General features: G+C 49.2%; 7 protein-coding genes across 7 annotated transcripts; 2 read left to right on the forward strand and 5 right to left on the reverse strand.

Annotated features, from left to right (window-relative positions):
- Positions 1 to 83: 83 nt before the first annotated feature.
- DFJ58DRAFT_750509 (uncharacterized protein) lies at positions 84 to 1,674 on the reverse strand. Its single transcript, XM_041387746.1, has 4 exons — positions 1,444 to 1,674; positions 1,293 to 1,372; positions 822 to 887; positions 84 to 466 (listed from the first exon to the last, which is right to left on the reverse strand). Exons 1-4 carry the CDS (start codon positions 1,628 to 1,630, stop codon positions 167 to 169), a joined length of 633 nt encoding a protein of 210 aa, XP_041235463.1. The 5' UTR covers positions 1,631 to 1,674; the 3' UTR covers positions 84 to 166.
- Positions 1,675 to 1,953: 279 nt separating this feature from the next.
- On the forward strand, positions 1,954 to 8,470 carry DFJ58DRAFT_918292 (uncharacterized protein; the record flags this gene model as incomplete). Its single annotated transcript, XM_041395592.1, has 17 exons — positions 1,954 to 1,959; positions 2,115 to 2,216; positions 2,273 to 2,317; positions 2,382 to 2,448; positions 2,500 to 2,759; positions 2,808 to 3,174; positions 3,266 to 3,473; positions 3,524 to 3,769; positions 3,825 to 4,836; positions 4,889 to 6,374; positions 6,424 to 6,488; positions 6,541 to 6,828; positions 6,886 to 7,027; positions 7,075 to 7,150; positions 7,215 to 7,757; positions 7,810 to 7,928; positions 7,979 to 8,470. 17 exons carry the CDS (start codon positions 1,954 to 1,956, stop codon positions 8,272 to 8,274), a joined length of 5,328 nt encoding a protein of 1,775 aa, XP_041235464.1. The 3' UTR covers positions 8,275 to 8,470.
- On the reverse strand, positions 8,367 to 8,942 carry DFJ58DRAFT_736780 (uncharacterized protein; the record flags this gene model as incomplete). Its single annotated transcript, XM_041386845.1, has 3 exons — positions 8,367 to 8,679; positions 8,730 to 8,781; positions 8,828 to 8,942. The coding sequence occupies 3 exons, from the start codon at positions 8,940 to 8,942 to the stop codon at positions 8,367 to 8,369; spliced, it is 480 nt and encodes a 159-aa protein (XP_041235465.1).
- A 1,617-nt stretch (positions 8,943 to 10,559) lies between these two features.
- On the reverse strand, positions 10,560 to 10,929 carry DFJ58DRAFT_617144 (uncharacterized protein; the record flags this gene model as incomplete). Its single annotated transcript, XM_041380984.1, has 2 exons — positions 10,560 to 10,630; positions 10,659 to 10,929. Coding segments are annotated over 2 exons (342 nt in total), but the record flags the coding sequence as incomplete, so codon positions are not given.
- A 619-nt stretch (positions 10,930 to 11,548) lies between these two features.
- Positions 11,549 to 13,946, reverse strand: DFJ58DRAFT_908827 (hnRNP A1-gamma isoform). The gene is made up of 7 exons (XM_041395128.1): positions 13,757 to 13,946; positions 13,332 to 13,704; positions 12,901 to 12,941; positions 12,794 to 12,828; positions 12,598 to 12,723; positions 12,292 to 12,546; positions 11,549 to 12,240 (listed from the first exon to the last, which is right to left on the reverse strand). The coding sequence occupies exons 1-7, from the start codon at positions 13,797 to 13,799 to the stop codon at positions 11,659 to 11,661; spliced, it is 1,455 nt and encodes a 484-aa protein (XP_041235467.1). The 5' UTR covers positions 13,800 to 13,946; the 3' UTR covers positions 11,549 to 11,658.
- A 195-nt stretch (positions 13,947 to 14,141) lies between these two features.
- DFJ58DRAFT_824223 (eukaryotic translation initiation factor 5A) lies at positions 14,142 to 15,488 on the reverse strand. The gene is made up of 7 exons (XM_041392146.1): positions 15,332 to 15,488; positions 15,185 to 15,260; positions 15,050 to 15,132; positions 14,973 to 14,993; positions 14,838 to 14,903; positions 14,624 to 14,731; positions 14,142 to 14,568 (listed from the first exon to the last, which is right to left on the reverse strand). The coding sequence occupies exons 1-7, from the start codon at positions 15,368 to 15,370 to the stop codon at positions 14,539 to 14,541; spliced, it is 423 nt and encodes a 140-aa protein (XP_041235468.1). The 5' UTR covers positions 15,371 to 15,488; the 3' UTR covers positions 14,142 to 14,538.
- Positions 15,479 to 17,143, forward strand: DFJ58DRAFT_252573 (uncharacterized protein). The gene is made up of 8 exons (XM_041379482.1): positions 15,479 to 15,687; positions 15,736 to 15,756; positions 15,811 to 15,822; positions 15,876 to 15,944; positions 16,001 to 16,008; positions 16,058 to 16,760; positions 16,817 to 16,942; positions 16,997 to 17,143. Exons 1-8 carry the CDS (start codon positions 15,622 to 15,624, stop codon positions 17,048 to 17,050), a joined length of 1,059 nt encoding a protein of 352 aa, XP_041235469.1. The 5' UTR covers positions 15,479 to 15,621; the 3' UTR covers positions 17,051 to 17,143.
- The last annotated feature ends 872 nt before the right edge of the window (positions 17,144 to 18,015 follow it).

Raw genomic sequence — 18,015 nt, forward strand, 5'->3', positions numbered from 1 at the left:
CGCTTGACCAATGGCAACAAAATGTTGCGAGGACGGATCTCGAGAAACCTGCTTTCTCGCACGAATGAGAGTCGCCAAAGTGGGGGTGTAAGAAGAGATGTAAATGTCAGACAAATTGTCTTTTTTCTCCTCGTAGGGTCCTGCTGCATGGATGGGAAGCGTGAATTCAGCAGTGGGACACCACCAGATACGCGAGCGAGGGGGAACTTTGGACTTCTCGAGGGATTGGACTATAGGTTGAACGACGATCCCAAAGCTTGCGAAGGATGCGAACAAGCGTGTTTCGACGATTAGAAGAACCGAACACCTCTGCAAGTGACTGGAACTCGGAGGAGAACTCGGACACTTCGGCTTGCGTAGTGTCAAGCGAAACGTGAACAGGATCTTCTGTGCTATGGATAATCAAGGCATCACAGCCATATTGGCTTGCATTAAGAATAATGACTGGACCATCTTCTGCCGCTTTCTGTAGGTCAGAGAACAGGGGAGGCAGGAGAAACGCGAAAAGCCATGAAGCATGCGAATGCGCGAGACGACATCATCCCATTGCATGGTCAGTTGCCGGATTTGGGGAGACTGGCCTCCAGTAGACTGATCGAACGCGTTATGAAGGTGAAAAACTCAACCATTTGAACTCTTCAGCCAATGCTGTGCCAGTGCTACTTAGAACAGAAAGTTCATCGAGTGGTGTGTTGAAGCGTGCCAACTGGGTCCAGAATACTGCGCGACCGTGCTCCACAAGCTCTACCGCAGTGGTCAGCGCACAATGACGAACACTGCATGAGAAAGCATCTGTGGCAAGGGAAAACAGCCTCCCTGACATCGAAATGATGCGATCTGTCTCGAAGACTGAGTGCGAGATTGTTCAGAGACGAGGATCGACGTGAATGACCGGGAGGACGGAGGAGTAATGCAGCGCGATGGAGCTCGATGGCCTCATCAAGGTCAGACATGATGCCACGCTGCAGGAATCTGTCTCGAAGACTGAGTGCGAGATTGTTCAGAGACGAGGATCGAAGTGAATGACCGGGGGACAGGGAGAATGCAGCGCGGTGAAGCTCGATGGCCCTCATCAAGGTCAGACATGATGCCACGCTGCTCGAATCTGCTTCGAAGGTTGATAGCAAGATTGTTCAGAGACGAGGATCGATCTGAGTGACCGGGGGACGGAGGAGTAATGCAGAGCGCGATGGAGCTCGATGGCCTCATAAAGGTCAGACATGATGCCACGCTGCTTGAATCTGTCTCGAAGACTGAGTGCGAGATTGTTCAGAGACGAGGATCGACGTGAAATTGCCTGGAGGACAATGCCCGCAACGCAGCTCGACACTTCTCCACATTGTTTGCTGGGTTAGTGAGCAAAGATGACTTCGACCTCGCCATCTCGCTGTGAAGGGTGTCCGATTGAGTGCAAAATGGAGTAAGATCAAAGTGAATACACACTTAGGGAGCTGAAACTGCAAGACTGGCACACCAACTTGAGACCTGCCAGTGCGAGGGAAATGATACGGTGAGTGCTCAGCGATCCGAGGAATTTAACAGTGAGCCACAAAGCCGTGGTGAGGTTGATGTTCTGTTCGAGAACTACATGGGGCCAGGGTATTGCACCTTTGAGGTCATAAAACCTCATTGCAGCTGCGCATCACATCAATTAATCCTATTCAGAATAACACGAAGGACACAACAAGGAGTCCAAGGACATAGCCGTACTTAATTACGTACTACTTTATTGCAGGCATGTTTTACCATTGACTATGTATTTGGTGATCAAATCTTCCAAGTCTACTGCATGCGAGCTTCACCCACCTGAGCTTGGATTCTCCATCTGTGTTACTATAGTCACATGGTCAATTTTTGAAATTTAGTAGAAGTTGAACGTACGGGTGCATGATGCTGAAGCAAGTATGTATGCTTCGATTATAGCAATAGGACACGCCTGCAGTGGGTGGCATCATGATGGTGAGTCGTGCCAACCCAAGTATACACAGCAGGAACAAGCGCCCAATCATTCTCTGGGCTAAACACAATAATTATGAATCTCGACTCCTTAGTTGTCAATTTCTTTCAACCCTTGATCTTCTGTACACTGGGCTGTGTTCCCCAGTAACTGATAGAAACCTGCTGGAGTTTGTTGGGACTGGTCTAAATCTTTTTCAGAAGAATCCAAGGACGGGATGAGTTCACTAGCCTTCCTAGTGACTGAACTTGAATTGCAGGTGTGTTTGAGTTTAGAATGATAACCACCAACGTCCACTTATACCTTCGTACAAAGTCCCTTGCCAACGAGTCGAGGAGAAAGCATCCAGAAATACGCGAGGTACGACGGAAAACACTCATCTCACGTAGTCAGGCTGGCGCCTTATCATGATGTTCACGCAAAGGCAGCAGAGAAGTCGCTTGCGATACTTAGGTCCTCTCCAGGGCAAACGACAGCATCTTTGGCCTCTGGTACGTAATTCCATTCAAATGCGCCTCGTTTTCTTCATCTTTCACCCACAGACAGTATACAGTCAGACGATCTTCTTCGTCCGCTGTTTATGGGATGCGCAACGAAGAACGCCAAAGTCGTCGCCATCTCGTTGGGGTCGCTGCAGCGGTTGATAGCCCTCAAGGCTGTACCGCAGTCTGCTGTCGCACTCATCGTAAGCACAATGAACGATGCCATGAGCCAAGGCGTAGACATTCAACTTCGGATCCTGCAAACCTTAGTCTCCTTGATCACCGATTTTCCTTCGATACACGGAGAGCTCCTGGGAGAGGTACGCTCTGTCTATTCTTCCTAGTATCTGTCTGATTACCTGCCAAAGGCATTACTTCTCTGTTTTAAGCTGCAGGATTCCAGGATCGCTGTAGTCTCTTCAACAGCTGCAGCTACCCTGCGCCAACTGGTCATGATTATCTTTGGAAAAATGTTCAACGAGGATCGTCAAGAGAGCAACGGCACTCCGGACCTGTCTCAAGCGGCGCTTCCGGACGGTAGCACCAAAGTGTTAGGGCCTTGCGCCAAAGATGCATTCTCTGTCTTCGAAGATCTTTGTCTCCTCGCAACTTCAGAGAAGCTCAACTTCTTGAAGCTCGACTACCTACATAAGACCTTCGCTTTGGAGTTAATTGAGAGTGTACTTGCGAACTACCACAAGCTGTTCAGGAAGGCAAGTTTGTCGATCCCATTCAGTTAGTTCATACTGATGCTTGTCGCAGCACACGGAACTTTTGATGTTGCTGCAACACTACCTCTGTCCACTCATTCTGAAATCTCTCTCAGACAGACATGTATTTCCGTTGACACTCAGATGCACGCGAGTTGTGTTCTTGATCTTGACGAAGTTCTTATTCGAGCTGGAGGCAGAAGTTGAAGCATTCCTAATGATTCTCATAAGAATGGTCTCAGAAGATTTCGACGCGTCGAATCCGGATCATTCTGGCTCACGTCCAATATGGACAAGGGTCCTTGCGATGGAGATAATGAGAGGGTATGTCTTAAGCTTGATGCCTCAAAGTGTACACTAATGCTTCTTTTCAGGGTATGCAGCGATGCCGAGCTTGTGCGAAACATATGGGATCGCTATGACGCGCAGCAGCCGGGCTCCAAGGTCTTCAGCTCTCTTGTGATTGCGTTGAGACGCCTTATTACTGAGAAACCTGTTCTACTCGGAGTGAGCGCGCAGATGATGGGAGCCGGAATTTCTCATGCTGATGATAGTGCTGCACCATCGGGATCCAATTACGGTCTGGAGAGCGTGCAGAATTCGGCCATGAAGGTGCAATGGTACAGCCCCCATTTCACATCTCGCGGATTACGCTGAGCCATCTTTCTTGACTAGTATCGATCAATTAGACAAAGCGGACTCGCCACCGATCCCCGAAGCATACATTTACCTTCTCGCTGTCCAGTGTATTGTCTCCCTATGTGAAGGCTTCGCGTCGTTCACCGGCCCACTGGCCACGTCCATCATCGTTCAACATCCTCAAGCGGCTGGCGAGCCCGTCATTCGTGCACCTGCCGCTCTTGACCTCTCTACACTCCCGCAGGACGATCCTGCAACTCAGCACCTCATCATTGTGCGTTGTATGGTTGAGAGCGGCTGGCCCGCGCTTCTCGCAGCCCTTTCCTTCATTATCTCGACAAATCTGTCAGATGAGCTCTTTGTGGACGTCCTTAGCAGCTATCAAGCCTTGACGAACGTTGCGGGGATGCTCGCCCTCAGCACCCCTCGCGACGCATTGTTCAACGCGCTCTCTAAATTTGCGATACCTTCCCGAGTAGTGTCCAGCTTGGAGTCTTACGTTGAACCTCCGACGCCCCGAACGTCAAATTCCTTCACAGATAACCTGGGGTTGACAGCACCTATCCAAGCTCCAGGACTTTCCGAGCGAAATCTAGCATGTCTCAAAGTGTTGGTATCTAGTGCCCTTTTCCTCGCCGGGAGCCTAGGAGAGAGCTGGTATGGCATTCTGGAAGCTTTACAGAACGCAGACTATATCTTGAACATCAAAGCATCTACCAACCGGCGGATGGGCACACCCATACCACCCCGTCCATCCGTGTCAGCGATGAGCTCTGCTGAACGGGGGGAAGTGGGTCGTCACTCCCTCCTCAAGGATATCGATTCAGAGAGCGTGCTCGCTGCCGTGCAGCGCCTCTTTGATGCGTCCAAAAACCTGGAGGATTCAGCTTTTCAGGACTTTGTCGCCGCGCTCTGTAAACTTAGCTCAAAGATGGTCGGGATGCAATCTGGTGGGAATACGCTGACGGAGTCAGACGATTCCTTGAGTCCTGTACCGATTTCTCCTCACAGAAAGCGCGTCAGCAGAATTCATCTGCCGCGCACGCTGGTGAGTCAGGGTTGCTTCTTTTACGCCACGATCAGATCTAACATCTTCTCAGCGTCAGAGCGATTTCGGTGTGGAGCGACTGGGTTCAGTAGCAATGCTGAACCTTCATCGCCTCATCTATTGTGCACCTGAGGTTGCATGGAACACTACAACAAATCATCTTCTGTGGATCATGGGTCTCTCCGCAGCGCCGCAGTCAATACGAGTGCAAGCAGCACGCGTTCTCAATGAAATCCTTACTGTGGTCTCGCGTAACTTGTTACCCACTGGAGACCTGCAGGCCCAAGTAAAGCGTCGCATTCTCGACATTCTATTTAAACAGATAGTACCCGCATCATCCGACGTCCCAGTGACGAGCACGAATATCGAGCTCCGGCGAATGGGATTGGAGACCCTGTACCAAATTCTACAGGCGTCCGGACATACTCTTGTTGTCCGGTGGGGTAGCATTTTTGAGATGCTAGGGAGCATCTGTAAACCTGCGCCTCTCTCCAGATCTCAGTCGGTCGATTCCACCAGCACGCTATCGCTTCAAGAGACGCCCCGTCAAAAACCACTGCCTCTGGGATACGTTGATGACCGCGAATACACGACACTGGTGAAGATCGCCTTCCAGTCCCTCAAACTTATCTGCGACTCCGTGTCTGTGTTATCCCCTGAAGACTTACGGCTTTGCATCACAACCCTTGGACAATTCGGTCGACAAGCTGACACGACCATTGCGCTTGCTACTGCAGAAAACCTTTTCTGGTGTGTGTTAGATTCGATCCAGGTAAAGCGGAAGGATGCAGAGGTGGAACCGGGATATAGCGCGCTGTGGATGTGTTTGCTAGAAGTTCTGGGTCTCTGTACTGACGCTAGACACGAAGTTCGTGTTGGCGCTATCAAGACCCTTTTCCGTGCAATGCAAATTTACGGCGCCACGTTGACTCTGGACACATGGAATGGCTGCATATGGAAGATCATATTTCCGCTACTCGACGCAATATCTATCGAAACCCGGCGCAGCGTCTTTGAGCCCGGAGCTCTGCTGAACTCTGGTCTGGCAGCACAGTCTCCCGAACATGCATGGGACGAATCGAAGAGTCTCGCATTGCAGTCGATTGGATCTATTACCAGCGAATTCCTAGTCAACAAGATCATGCATCTGGACTCCTTCTCGAAAGCATGGTCCGTGCTTGTTACCCACGTTCACGATACCGTATCCTTGGACCGCCGAAACTTAAGTCCGCCTGCACTGTTTTGTTTGGGGAAAGCGGTGAAAGCGCTTTCTGGCGCAGACGCCTCTCTGCAAGTCAAAGTGTCGGAGGCTTGGGAATGCGTATGGAAGGCATGCAGTGATATAGGGAGCATGGTTCTTCAGGATGGGAGATCTCAGCTCTCTCCGAGTACGAATGCGGCACAGCTCCACCGTGCATTCACTCAGGAGAGTTTGGTTACTCTTGTCGACGTCATACGGAGCACACGTTCCATTAGTCTGACCCAGACAAAGGAATGGCCGCTTCAACGCCTCAATCGTCTGATGGAAATCCTCAAGGGTACGTCTCTCTATGTCGGTCGCAGTCTCTCTTCCTGAACCATGCACAGGTATTCTTATTTATCCTAACTCGACGGACTACCGCCCGGATGTTGATGGTTTATCACCTCTCCAGGTAGGTGGATATTCAGCATTTACCGAACACCGCCGTCTCATTTATATGACAGGTAGTGGTCTTAGACGCTATCGCGGATATTAGCCCAATGGGACCTGGTGTCCCATCTCTCATCCTACAATATCTCTCGGAATTTAGCACACTTCCGTTTCCGGTTGTTTTTCATGCGCCCGTCTTGTCTCCCGATTCCCCGGGAACGCCTATTGCGACATCGTTTCAAAAACAAAACACGTACATTGCGTTATCCAAGAAGGTCATGCCACTTATCGTAGAGTTGTACATGTGCTTCAAGGATGAGCTCGAGATCTATGAAGATGGGACTATGGAAGCTGTCTTCTCGGTGCGTATCGTTCACGATGTCCTTGGTCTTCGGATACTCACATGCTTTCGTGTTCAGGCCTATTCAATATCGATAAAGTTAAAGTACGAGTATCCTGCTCCATTAAAGTTTGGCAGAGATGCTCTGTGGAAGACCGCGACAACAAGTTTTCTCCGTATAGTCACCGACTCGGTCAAAAGAATGGCAGCATTCGGCGATCGTACATAGTCAATGATCTGGTTGGCTTCATCTAATCATAAAATACAGGTATATCCGATACTCGAGTTGAGGGCATATGGCGACAAATCATTGAAGTACTTCGGGGTGGCATTTTGGCCGACCGGTGCGCATTTTATTCTTCTCTCATTTTGTCGTTTTCCCACACCCAACGACCAACTTGTTCACAGTACTGCAACAGAGGGTTTCTCACTCGAAGATCAGGAAGCGGAGGAAAGCTTCGATCTCTCTCTCATCAGCTCATTGGAGATTGATATTGTGCCACATTTGGGAGACACAAGAGTCCCTGATCACCTCATCGTACAGTTGGCAAAGGTTTTGCACAAAGGCAGCCAGCTGTATAAGTCCAGTACGGATCCCTCACACCTTGATTCGCCCTCGATAGATACCGATGTGTCAGACGACTCTTGGGACTCGTATGACTTCGAGAAGGTGGACCTCGACATCGGATCAACTACACGTGGGGTCCTGGTTCCGAGGGAGCGATTTTCGTTTTGGTGTTTTGATCTTTTGTTCTCGATATGCTCTAATGTTACAAGCGGTAACCCAATGCATCTGCGCGTATTTCCAGAGCTAACTATTCTCCTAGACCAAGAGTCTTCAAGGAAGCGAATTGCTGCACTTTGTCTACCAACCTTGCTTGATCGATGTAAAACTATAATGGTGAACTATGTTGCTGACGAGGCTCTTCGGGGTTATGTGCCTTTCCCGAGGTAAATTGTGATCGTATTGCATTATTGTCGGTTGCTGGATCAACTTTGATAGGGCTCGTGAAGATGAATTGTTGTATATACTTCGCAAGGTCCTGGATTTACGGCTTTCGTCAGGAATTCTGTGGGCTGCACTGTCAGAGTCGCCATCGAAATTTAGTGTTTCTCAACCCGGTACCTGCTCCCTTGCTCTGTGATCTGATTTACGCTGAACGTCTGCCCAGCTATCGATGTCACTCTTTCACCGTCTGCACTCATTGCGGATGTGGCGCAACGGTCGCCAGTCGCTCATCTCTTCTATTTCTATTCGGTGTTGTGTGAAATCGCTTCTATCCCTCGGAAGACACCATCAACATGGGTGATCACGAATTCCTCGCTACTCGAAAAGGAGAGGGGAGGCAATTTTCTGCAGCCTCATATCGGTGCTCTGGAAGAGGGTGGCGATGTAATGGAGATAGATGCAAGAACACTGGCGAGGAAGGCATTACAGGTTCTCGGGAAGGGGATGGGAGCAATTTAGCAATGGGTGCTTTCATCTGGTTTGCAAGAGCTATCCTATTCTCATCTTAATATCCATGACCTGCCACGATCGACTTGAATGGGTAGTACAGGTTATCTATCGGAACGTGCACTAGAAGGGGTAGGCACATCAGTGCCGATGTCACCCTGCTTTGCGCCGAGTACTTCCATCAACTCCTCCCGACCAAATATATGAGCTGCCTCTATTGCGATGGGTTTGCCTATTCTCGGATCTGCGCCAGCCTCAGCCAGAATACGCACCTCATCGTGCAACTTAAACACAGCGCCAGCAATATTAGATTGACCAAGATCGTTGAGCCTATTTGGATCTGCTTTCCGTTGCAGAAGTCCGTCAATCCCCCGTGGCCTGCATATGCTGCGATCATCAATAAGGTCGTCTTGTTTCCTAAATGAATGTGTCATACGTCACTCAGGGGGCTGGGATGCGCCGATGACTCGGATGCACCTTTGTCATTTGTGAGATTGACTGGCAAGCCCGCATCAATTGCTTGAAGAAGGAGCTCAGTGTTTCCTGCGTGGCGTCAAAGACCGACCATCAACAAATCCACCAGAGCGTTGGGGTCCCATAGGTCCCGCCCAAGCCTGGACGTACTGTAGAGTTACGACCATGCAACTGGACTGCGCAGGTTTGAAACCTGCTGACGACATGGTATTTTTCTATCGGAACACACTTTGACACTCACTCATGGATGGTTTCATCGGAGATTCACCTTACCTCGGGTTGGGACCGAACTAAGCGGAGCGCTCGCATGTTACTAGAGGAGTATTCTATAGTTCAGATAACAAGTAGAAATGGAAATGCAACGAAGCGGGAGTGTAGTCGGGCAGAATTGACCTTGCAAGTCGTGGTGCGGGGCAAGAAAGATGCGTCACGAAAGACTTAGGTGCCGCATAGGCCTCCTATGTTCGTTCTCGTGCCTCGGATTTGCGTAGGACATGGAGTGCCAATGGGACGTGACAGGAAACATATCGGAAGTGGCGTTGAAAGTCTATGCAGGGAGGTGGGGATATTGGAAACGTCATGGAAAGTGCACCCGAGCAGCTGCCAGTGCGGCTGGGATCTAGTAGTACATCTTGTCTGCAATGGTCGTCTTGCTCCGATTGGCTTCGGTGACCTAGAAAATTGAACATGTCTTTCAGGAAGCCCAACATGTCAATCAAATGGTAGGTAAAATGACACGTTCACCGCCCTAGCTAAGGACGAGGATAGATAATAGACGCAGATGCTCTTAATAAAATCTGTGCGGTGATGACAACAATTAAGGAGGGATAAAGTCACAAAAAGTCATAAGCATACAAACCGCACGAAAAAAGGCATGGTGTGCAATAATGTCATCTTTCAAATTTGTGATGAGTCTTCTACGAGGCTAGTTACATACAACGGTGGTAGCATAGCGTATACAGAGAGTAGCACGACTGACCATCATATGGCGAATCTGTAACGAGTAGTGCAGAGTATCAGCGCAATACAAATTGAAGCGAAGGAAAAAGGGCAACATATTCCTCTCGCTGCTCATCTGTCACCACACTACCGCTGACGATCAGACTCTCCAGTGGACATCCTGACCGTGCCAGGAATGCTATGAACTCCTCATGAGGCCACACTGGTACACCGTGAACAGCAAGTACGCGTAGAGTGGGGAATGAGAAAGCATCGAGCAGGTCGCAGAAATCGAGCGTCTCGTTATCATAATAGTCACAATCGATGTGTAAGGTTTGGAGGTTTGTGTGTGTGAACGGTTCTAACGGTTCGCCGTCAAAGAATAAGATGAAAATTGTTAACGAGGATAGGTCGGGAGCTAGCTGGAGCAAGTCAAAGACAGTTTTTGCTTCCAATACTTCGATCCTGAGTGTCGTAAGACGGGCCCATACGGGATTGCAAGAGGGCAAGTCGCTGTAGTCGAGTGGCCACCCTGATACATCGAAACTGCACAGAGTAGACGGCAGTTGCGAGATAGCACGTGAAATACTAGGTGAGATATCATCAGAGATATCAACATAAAAGTATATGGATATCTCCTCAAGTGCTAGAAGTTCTCTGAACATAATAAGTTCAGGTATGTCGGGACAGTAAAAATCGATAGTGAGAGATGAGACTCGACTGATGTGAGGTTGAAGAAGGAGTTGTAGCTTGGTCGAGTCATCATCTGCATGGAACTGGAGTCCTAACGAAAGCGGACGTCCTCGCGCTCGCTTGAGCCAAGAGTCGTAGCAGAAGGCTGCCTGCTGCCAATTTCTGCCGTCAACTTCCACAGACAACACACACCACAAGTTGGGCATGTCTACAACAACCTCCCTCCATCGTCGACATATTCTGGTCAACGACATAGGTACGGCTTAGCTTTGATGGTGGCTCCAATTCACCAAGTTTCGGGATTGGCGGGAGACAGTGGCAAAATATTTGGGACAGGACTTCAGTTGGCAAGCGCCAAAGAGGTGATACGAGCCTCTTATGCAAATTAATAGATTCGATGATCTTGTTCTTCTGCTCGACGAGTTGCTGCTGAAGAGTGTGGATACCATCCATGACTGTTTGCAAACCTGAGATGTCGTGCAAAATTGTGTCCAACTGGTGTTGGCGTTCGGTGATAATGGCCCTGATGCTCTGGCCTTCGAGCTCAATTGCACAGTGATTGGGATTGGGGAATGTGGTTCGGGAGTACGGGGTTTCAAGGTCAGGTATCTCAGGCTGCTAATCATTGGTCAATAACGGCCCATCAGATAGAACATCCTCACGGACGTACAATTGCTCGTGAGCATAGCTGAAGCGAAAAGTGTTATTCGCAGAGGAGTGTCTAAAAACTTCGGCACTTATTAATACGATGACAGTCTGCACTGTGCAGGGCAGTAACGATATCCGAGACCGTCGAAAGATTGCTTTTTGAACGGATTGTTTGCATGTTGCGACTCGTAAGGTACGTGCAACTAGCTATACTTGTAATTGGGAAGAGTTCAAAGAGAGTCCAATTTGCCGCATATATATATTTCATACTTGTCCAGTCAGACTCACTGATCCGCAATTACAGGCGGCTCGCGGTCTCCCAAGAGAAATGGAGCGCTACACCCCCACCCACCCGTACTAGGCTACTGGCTGCGACGCCATCCCATCCACTACGCAGAAAGTCTGCCTACTAATGGACAGTTTGTCACGGACTGTGGCCCGGGAATGTCTGGTGGCGCTCGGCTCAATCGGTCGGAGTTTTATTACGCCGACGTTCATGCCGGATCCGGCCTCAGTAAGCCCACTAAACGTTGGGACTCGACGTCAAGAAGTTCGTCATGCACTCATTATGCATGGTTAAATAACTAGTGGTGATATATGGTACAGATCAGCAGATGCAAAGCAAATAAAAACATCCGTATACTATCGTGCATATGGATGGAATGAATGCTGTCCACGACTCGACATTCTCGATGGACCCAGTCCCTGATTCATTGTCATGCGCCCTGCATTCGCGTTCGGCGTAACAGCGCCAGTCATGCCCTGCCGCATACGCATCCCCATATTGTTCATCCCCATTCCCGTACCTGCGCCCGCAGCGTTCATCATCATCCCTGGCATTCCCATCCGCATGGCGTTCATACCCATACCACCCATTGGACTTAAACCGCCCATCATGTTCATCCCCATGCCGCCCATGCCACCCATACCGCCCATACCACTCATGCCGCCCATACCGCTCATGCCACCCATGCCGCCCATGCCCATGCCCATCATCATGGGATTCATCATGCTCATGTTCGCTGCTCCCATCATGGGCATATGACTCATCACACGTTGATAAAGCATGTTAGTGGCTGCGGAGTTAGCCTGTTGTGGAAACGCCATTGCGGACGTGTTGGGCGTGCGTGAATCGGAGTCGTTGAAATAGGGCTCGCGGTTGCCTTGTTGCATGTTTCGCGCTTGATCGCGCTGGCTTCGTGGTTGAGCAGCTTTCACTTCGATCTATCGACCGACATGTTGAGAGGAGAATGTGGTAAGCGCACACACACGTACCTGCTTATCATCCAACATCAGCCCGAGTTTCCCCACGAACTCATCAGAGTTATTCGAGTCCTCAAAAGTGACGAAGCCAAAGCCTTTGGAACGGCCCGACTCGCGATCGACCATGACTGTCGCATCGACGACCTTGCCGAACCGCGAGAAAAACTCGCGCATTGTGTCTGCGTTGGTAGTGGGGGCGAGACCACCGACAAAGTACCGCGTGTTTCTCAGGTGTTCTTCTCGGGGAATCGCGCGTTTCGGATCAATCTATTGGCTACGTTAGTGGGATTGAAGAATTTGCAAAACTAACACACTGACAGCTTTTCCGTCCAATATATGCTCCCTTCCAGTGACAGCATTCACGCTTTCTGGTTCATCGAAGGTCAAGAAAGCGAAGCCCCTTGAGCGTCCATCCGGGTCGCGCATAATTGTACAAGCATCCACCTTAAGTGCTCGTCAGTATCATAACCCGAGCACGACATTCATCGACAGCTTAAATACAAAAATAAATTACCTTGCCAAATTGGGAAAAATACGTCCTTAGACCCTCTGCTCATAGGAAGAACAACATAGGATAGTAGTCAGTAGATAGAAGTTGATTGCCATTGCATGGGTGTATACCGTCTGTAGTGTCCCAGTTAAGGCCTCCAATAAACATTTTGCTATTGGAGGTGACGACCGTAAGTGAGGCAAGGATCCGTAGGTGAGGCAAGGCATGTAGTAAGAGTAGAGCGTGTCGATGGGTCCACGGAAGTATCCAGAAAGATATAAGTGATTAGTGACCAATTATAGCAAGTAGCCATGAGAGTATAAAAGACGGAGCATAGGCGATGCGCAGAGTGTAGGTGCAGATAGTAAGCTCGACTGTAAGCAGTAGTAGCAGTGCAGCGGCATGTACCGTAACTGTCAGGCTCCTGTTCGTTCATCTTTCATGAAAGAACGACAAGAGTAAACTATCGTGCATGACATAACGGAAACTGAGTCTAGAAGTGCTTCTCCACCAGGAGAATACAGGGACAAAATAACCATACATGTAGCAAGCGTGCACTTACCCTTCATCTTTCATTTCTGAAGGTCGGATAGGCCTGTCGGCATGGTTGTCGGTCGGTCCCTCGTGTGTTGCTATTGCCGAAGGCCCACCTTGTGGGCTCGGATTTGGTGGAAGGGGTAAAGGTGGTTTCTGTATACGCTCCTGGCTCGGTGTCTGTTGATACGCAGAGAACTGCTTTGCCACCTGGGCTGAATATGACAAAGAATAGTCGCCTTTTGATGACTGAGGTTTAGCAGGTAGCGAGGACGCTGACGTGGGCGACGTTGAAGTCTCCATCTTCACAGGTTCAGGATTTTTGTCTGCTTGCGGAGGAGTCTCGGTGGTAGGGGAGGCCTCGTCATCCAGTGGAACAGTGAACTCGTCATCGTACAGGTCTGTGTAATGCAAGTTGTTGCCCTAGAGCCGACGACATGAAATAATGCTCACCTCCGTAGAGGTCAGAATCTGGATTTTCCTTAGAGATGGACATGTTCAAGAATCCGTTAGTGAGTCGAGGGCTGGTCCGTGTGGGTGATAATACTTGTCGTGGTCACTGTGCAAGGAATCAAAATAGCGAGGTCCTGTGCACTTTCAAATGTAAGATGATGCTCAACCAAACAAGAGACTATAAATAAATAAAATAAAAACTTTAGAAAATAATGTGTAGTAGTTGTTTGCTTGCTGTGCAGCCTGTGCTACGATTTCCACGAGTAGGTATCACTGCGGACCACGGAAAATACGGCTGGGGACTTCGTGGCAAGGTAGTCGCATGAGGTCATCCCGTCTCATGCACAGCAGATAGAATGTTGCCACGTTGCCGATAGTTAGGGGGAAAGAACTATTGTGGCCATTCATTCTGCTTAGCAGGTGGCTTTCCAATATGCTACGGAAGCCTGTAGGGATACTAACTCTTATATGGAGGGTATTCACTGCAACGACTGAAAAATGACTCGGAACCGACGGGGGACTATGATCTCCTCCATAAATGCCTCCTGTCTACAACATGAAATACATAATTCTTTATTCCAACACAGGAACCTAGTCATACTGATGTACATTCAGTACAATGCCTTGATGAAAAGTACATGCGTGGATATTGACTGAAAGTAAGAATAGCTGACGTGACAGAAAAACGACAGGACGTGTACGGTCATCAGAAGCGAAAGACCTTAATAACAAGTTGTGTGAAAATCGCCCACAGAGCATATGATCAAAGCAAAAACGTACGTCTACTGATTGGTGACCTTGAAAGACGTGACCTAGGACGCATATTAAGAACCGGAAAATTGTAAGGGCGCTGCGTGATGAACGTACTTGCTCCTCGCCCATCGCGGCAGTGACCGTGACCATGACGACTTCTGCGGTCTCGAGGCCACTTGTGATTTCATCACCAAGCTTGCCGTCAGGAAGCTTGACATCATCCTTAGTACCTCCGTCAGCAGGTCATGAGATTGAGGAAGCCTTCGGTGATATCAAGCTACTGCAGGTTTGAGTGACCACAGGAGACGAAGGTAAGAAGCACACTCACGAGGTGGTACTCATTACGGGTCACGTTGGGAACGTCCATGTTGTGGGTGGAAGGGGAAATATCTTCCTATAAAAAGGACGGTACGGGAGCCGTAAGCGGTAGCGCTCATGACCAAGCCAATTACCGATACTTTACCATCTTTTTGTCAGTGAAGATCTGTATGATCGGAAATTGAAGCAGCAATTCGTAGGTTTAGGGGAACATAGACGCACGTCGACACCGACGAGATGGACCTTTGCGTGACCGTGTTTTCCGGTCTTAGAGGTGGACATCTCAACGATCTTGCAGGGACGACCTGAAATGAGGTTGTCGGGCCGGCATTACAGAGAAGATACAGTCTAACGCACCTTTTATGACAACGTGACCGTTTTTACGGAGCGCAGAACATTGCATAGGGAAAGTGAGCGAGGCACCTGCGCTAGCCTAAATAATGATCAATCGTAAGATCAGTGGTCTATCATGATCGCGAAGCATTGCAGATAAAATAGGCGCACCTGCTCGAACTGCTGGTTGTGTTGCTCATCGTCAGACATGATGGCGGAATAAGGAGAGAAAACAAAAAAATCTATGAACTGGATAAGAGGGAGATGGCGATAGACGAAAGATTTGGCCTGTAGCAAAAAAGCGATATAGCTTTCAATCTCCGATGGATGTTTCCCGTTACTCATCCAAAGTACAGCATAGTCGCGCATAAGCGACAAGCGTCGGACGAACAATCATCTTTACAGCTTGCAATAATCCGAGACTCGAGTTTGATCAGGTAGAAGTCAATTATATAGCCACCATGCACCCGTTTGGCGGTACACCGATATGTCCTAGATGCAGCAAGGCTGTTTATGCCGCAGAACAGGTGAGTAGCCTCGTTTCATGCTTCGCAATTTCTCATGATATCCGACAGGTGATGGGACCTGGCAGGAAGGTGGGCTGATCGATAGTACTCTGTAATACAAATGTTATTAATCAACGTAATCAGCTCTATCACAAGGTGAGCTCCCCACACATGCCTCGGTTCGTGTGATTTACCACAAGTCCGATCAGCCTTGCCTGGCTTGCACGACGTGCAATAAGAGGTTAGATTCGTTGACGCTTCTTGAACACGATCAGGAGGTGCGTCTTACTTGTGAGGATGTCGTGCATCGTGTAGCTTACCCTTCCCTGCTCAGCCATACTGGTAACCCCCACGACTCTGTATGTCTTCCGATCATTGACCTGAATTGCAGCAAAACATGTCACGTTCGAAACTTCGGCACTCGCGATCTGAGGCATGCCAATCTCCCCCATCGCAATGACATGGCCACACCTCCACCACTTCCTGCATCACCTGTGCGCAACTCCTTCCCTACACCCACTTTCATGCGTGGTGAATCAGTCGATCTAAGCCAGCGACAAGGTGCGCGATCACCCGAGCGTGCACACAACACAGGCACAGGGCGCTTTACGAACGGTCCCATATTGCCACCGCCCATCCTCAAAGCGAACTCGGTCCTACCCGCACGGTACAATCGCTCACCCATCAATCCCATTGTCGAGCTTAGCTCTGAAACCACAAATCAATCTGTCAACACGATCTCGCACCACAAGGAAGTGGGAGAAGAGACGCCAGCAGAATCCACGTCACCCCCAACCATCACGTTTGCGGGGACAGCTACTAGCACAGTACGCATTGGCGATATGCCGCGTACTGTCCCACTGAGTCCGACTAAATCAGCGAGCAATGGCACAAATGCTACGTCTACCCCGAAATCATCTCCTGTAACACTTGCACGGTCAAGTTCATCTCCGATGACGCCGTTGCACCCAACTTCCACCGGCACACGGTATGGCGTAGCATTCGGTGGTGGTGGCACTCCCGTAAAGGTCTTTTCTGCGGGCGCAACTCCAACGTGTCCGCGGTGTGGGAAGAGTGTTTATTTCGCTGAACAGGTAATTCTTATCAAGAGGCTGATGCGAATTTGACTGATGTGTGTGGGATATGACAGATGAAGGCCATAGGAAAGACTTGGCATAAGGGGTGTTTGAGGTGCAAGGAGTGCAATACTCTGTTAGATTCAACTAGATTGACGGAGAAAGACGGAGATCCCCTTTGCCATCGATGCTACTCAAAGGTGCGGTTACCCTTTCTTTTCTTGTTTTTCGCATTCCTCATGTGTGCAACGTAGCTGCACGGTCCAGCAGGAAGTGGCTATGCTTTGCTCGGTAAGGCCGGCAGTTAGGCATGTATGCCGGCGACTCGGCAGATTGCATGATTGGTACAAATTTTCACTGTCATGTGAATAGACGCTATGTATTTCCCTTCGCTATTTTCTTGATTTTTACGAACTGTTGTTTTCCGACGAGTTATTACTGTACTGCCACTCATCTTCAATTGATGGTGTATCGATACCTTCCACTGTCTCCGCTAGTATTCGCTTTCATATACACCCATCCATAGATTGCTCGATGCTCTCACTGTTTTTGTCGAGCTGCCAATAATCAAGCTTGCAGTACTACCATGACTATAGATGAGTATGCAATAAACAGCTTCATGTATCTCGATGGATGAGATGAGTGTTATGGTATGTCAGATGAGATGGGGGAGATCATCATTAACTGGACAAGAAATCTTCAGACGACCTTTGGTATATTCAGTAGGAGTACAACAAGTAAACAATCAGAAACGAGACAATCGTCCACCAGTCTGTCTGATCGTTGCATCAAGGCGCGAGGTTGACAGTTGTAGATAGGAAAGTGGGAGCAGCAGCAGTCGTGGTGGGAGAACGTCCGAGAAATGAACACTCTCAGGAGTCTGTGGGCAAGTCTGAATTCGGTCGGCGGTTTATTGCATCAGGCATAGCGCCTAGACTCATAGGGTGTATGCGGTACGATGAGATGGGCTATTGATATTGCAATGAAATTGGGTAGCGAATTGGGACGAGACGGCAGTTACTGATTATGATGCTGCTGGCAGTGATCAGTGCTAGTGATGTATCAAAATGACTCGTATGGTGACAGCGGGCGCAGGATCCACGAAGGAGGCAGGCGAATGTGCCGATGCATCACGGCGGTGTGGGGTGCATGAAAGAGGCGGCCAGACCAAAATAGGATGGGAATGTATCATACGGGGAGATTACAATCATGATAGATTTTGTTGTAGTCGTGGTATGCAGCGTTGAGGATGGGCGCTAGGCATATGGGCAGC

This window comes from Suillus subalutaceus (genome assembly GCF_016647625.1).
Source record: "Suillus subalutaceus strain FC151 chromosome Unknown DFJ58scaffold_294, whole genome shotgun sequence".
Classification (NCBI taxonomy): domain Eukaryota; kingdom Fungi; phylum Basidiomycota; class Agaricomycetes; order Boletales; family Suillaceae; genus Suillus; species Suillus subalutaceus.

Excerpts from the sequence above, each read along its gene's own strand:
- DFJ58DRAFT_750509 (XM_041387746.1), bottom strand. The coding sequence starts at position 1,630 with ATGAGGTTTTATGACCTCAAAGGTGCAATACCCTGGCCCCATGTAGTT. Across the intron at positions 1,373-1,443 it reads TTGCAGTTTCAGCTCCCTAA|GAAGTCATCTTTGCTCACTA; the intron begins GTGTGTATTCAC and ends GATGGCGAGGTC. Across the intron at positions 888-1,292 it reads GGCATTGTCCTCCAGGCAAT|TCACGTCGATCCTCGTCTCT; the intron begins TTCACGTCGATC and ends CCTCCCGGTCAT.
- DFJ58DRAFT_908827 (XM_041395128.1), bottom strand. The coding sequence starts at position 13,799 with ATGTCCATCTCTAAGGAAAATCCAGATTCTGACCTCTACGGAG. Across the intron at positions 12,942-13,331 it reads TCAGAAATGAAAGATGAAGG|CAAAATGTTTATTGGAGGCC; the intron begins GTAAGTGCACGC and ends CACCTCCAATAG. Across the intron at positions 12,829-12,900 it reads TAACTGGGACACTACAGACG|AGGGTCTAAGGACGTATTTT; the intron begins GTATACACCCAT and ends TCCTATGAGCAG.
- DFJ58DRAFT_824223 (XM_041392146.1), bottom strand. The coding sequence starts at position 15,370 with ATGTCTGACGATGAGCAACACAACCAGCAGTTCGAGCAG. Across the intron at positions 15,261-15,331 it reads ACAACCAGCAGTTCGAGCAG|GCTAGCGCAGGTGCCTCGCT; the intron begins GTGCGCCTATTT and ends ATCATTATTTAG. Across the intron at positions 15,133-15,184 it reads CGGTCACGTTGTCATAAAAG|GTCGTCCCTGCAAGATCGTT; the intron begins GTGCGTTAGACT and ends ACCTCATTTCAG.
- DFJ58DRAFT_252573 (XM_041379482.1), top strand. The coding sequence starts at position 15,622 with ATGCACCCGTTTGGCGGTACACCGATATGTCCTAGATGCAGCAAGGCT. Across the intron at positions 15,688-15,735 it reads CTGTTTATGCCGCAGAACAG|GTGATGGGACCTGGCAGGAA; the intron begins GTGAGTAGCCTC and ends GATATCCGACAG. Across the intron at positions 16,761-16,816 it reads GTGTTTATTTCGCTGAACAG|ATGAAGGCCATAGGAAAGAC; the intron begins GTAATTCTTATC and ends GGGATATGACAG.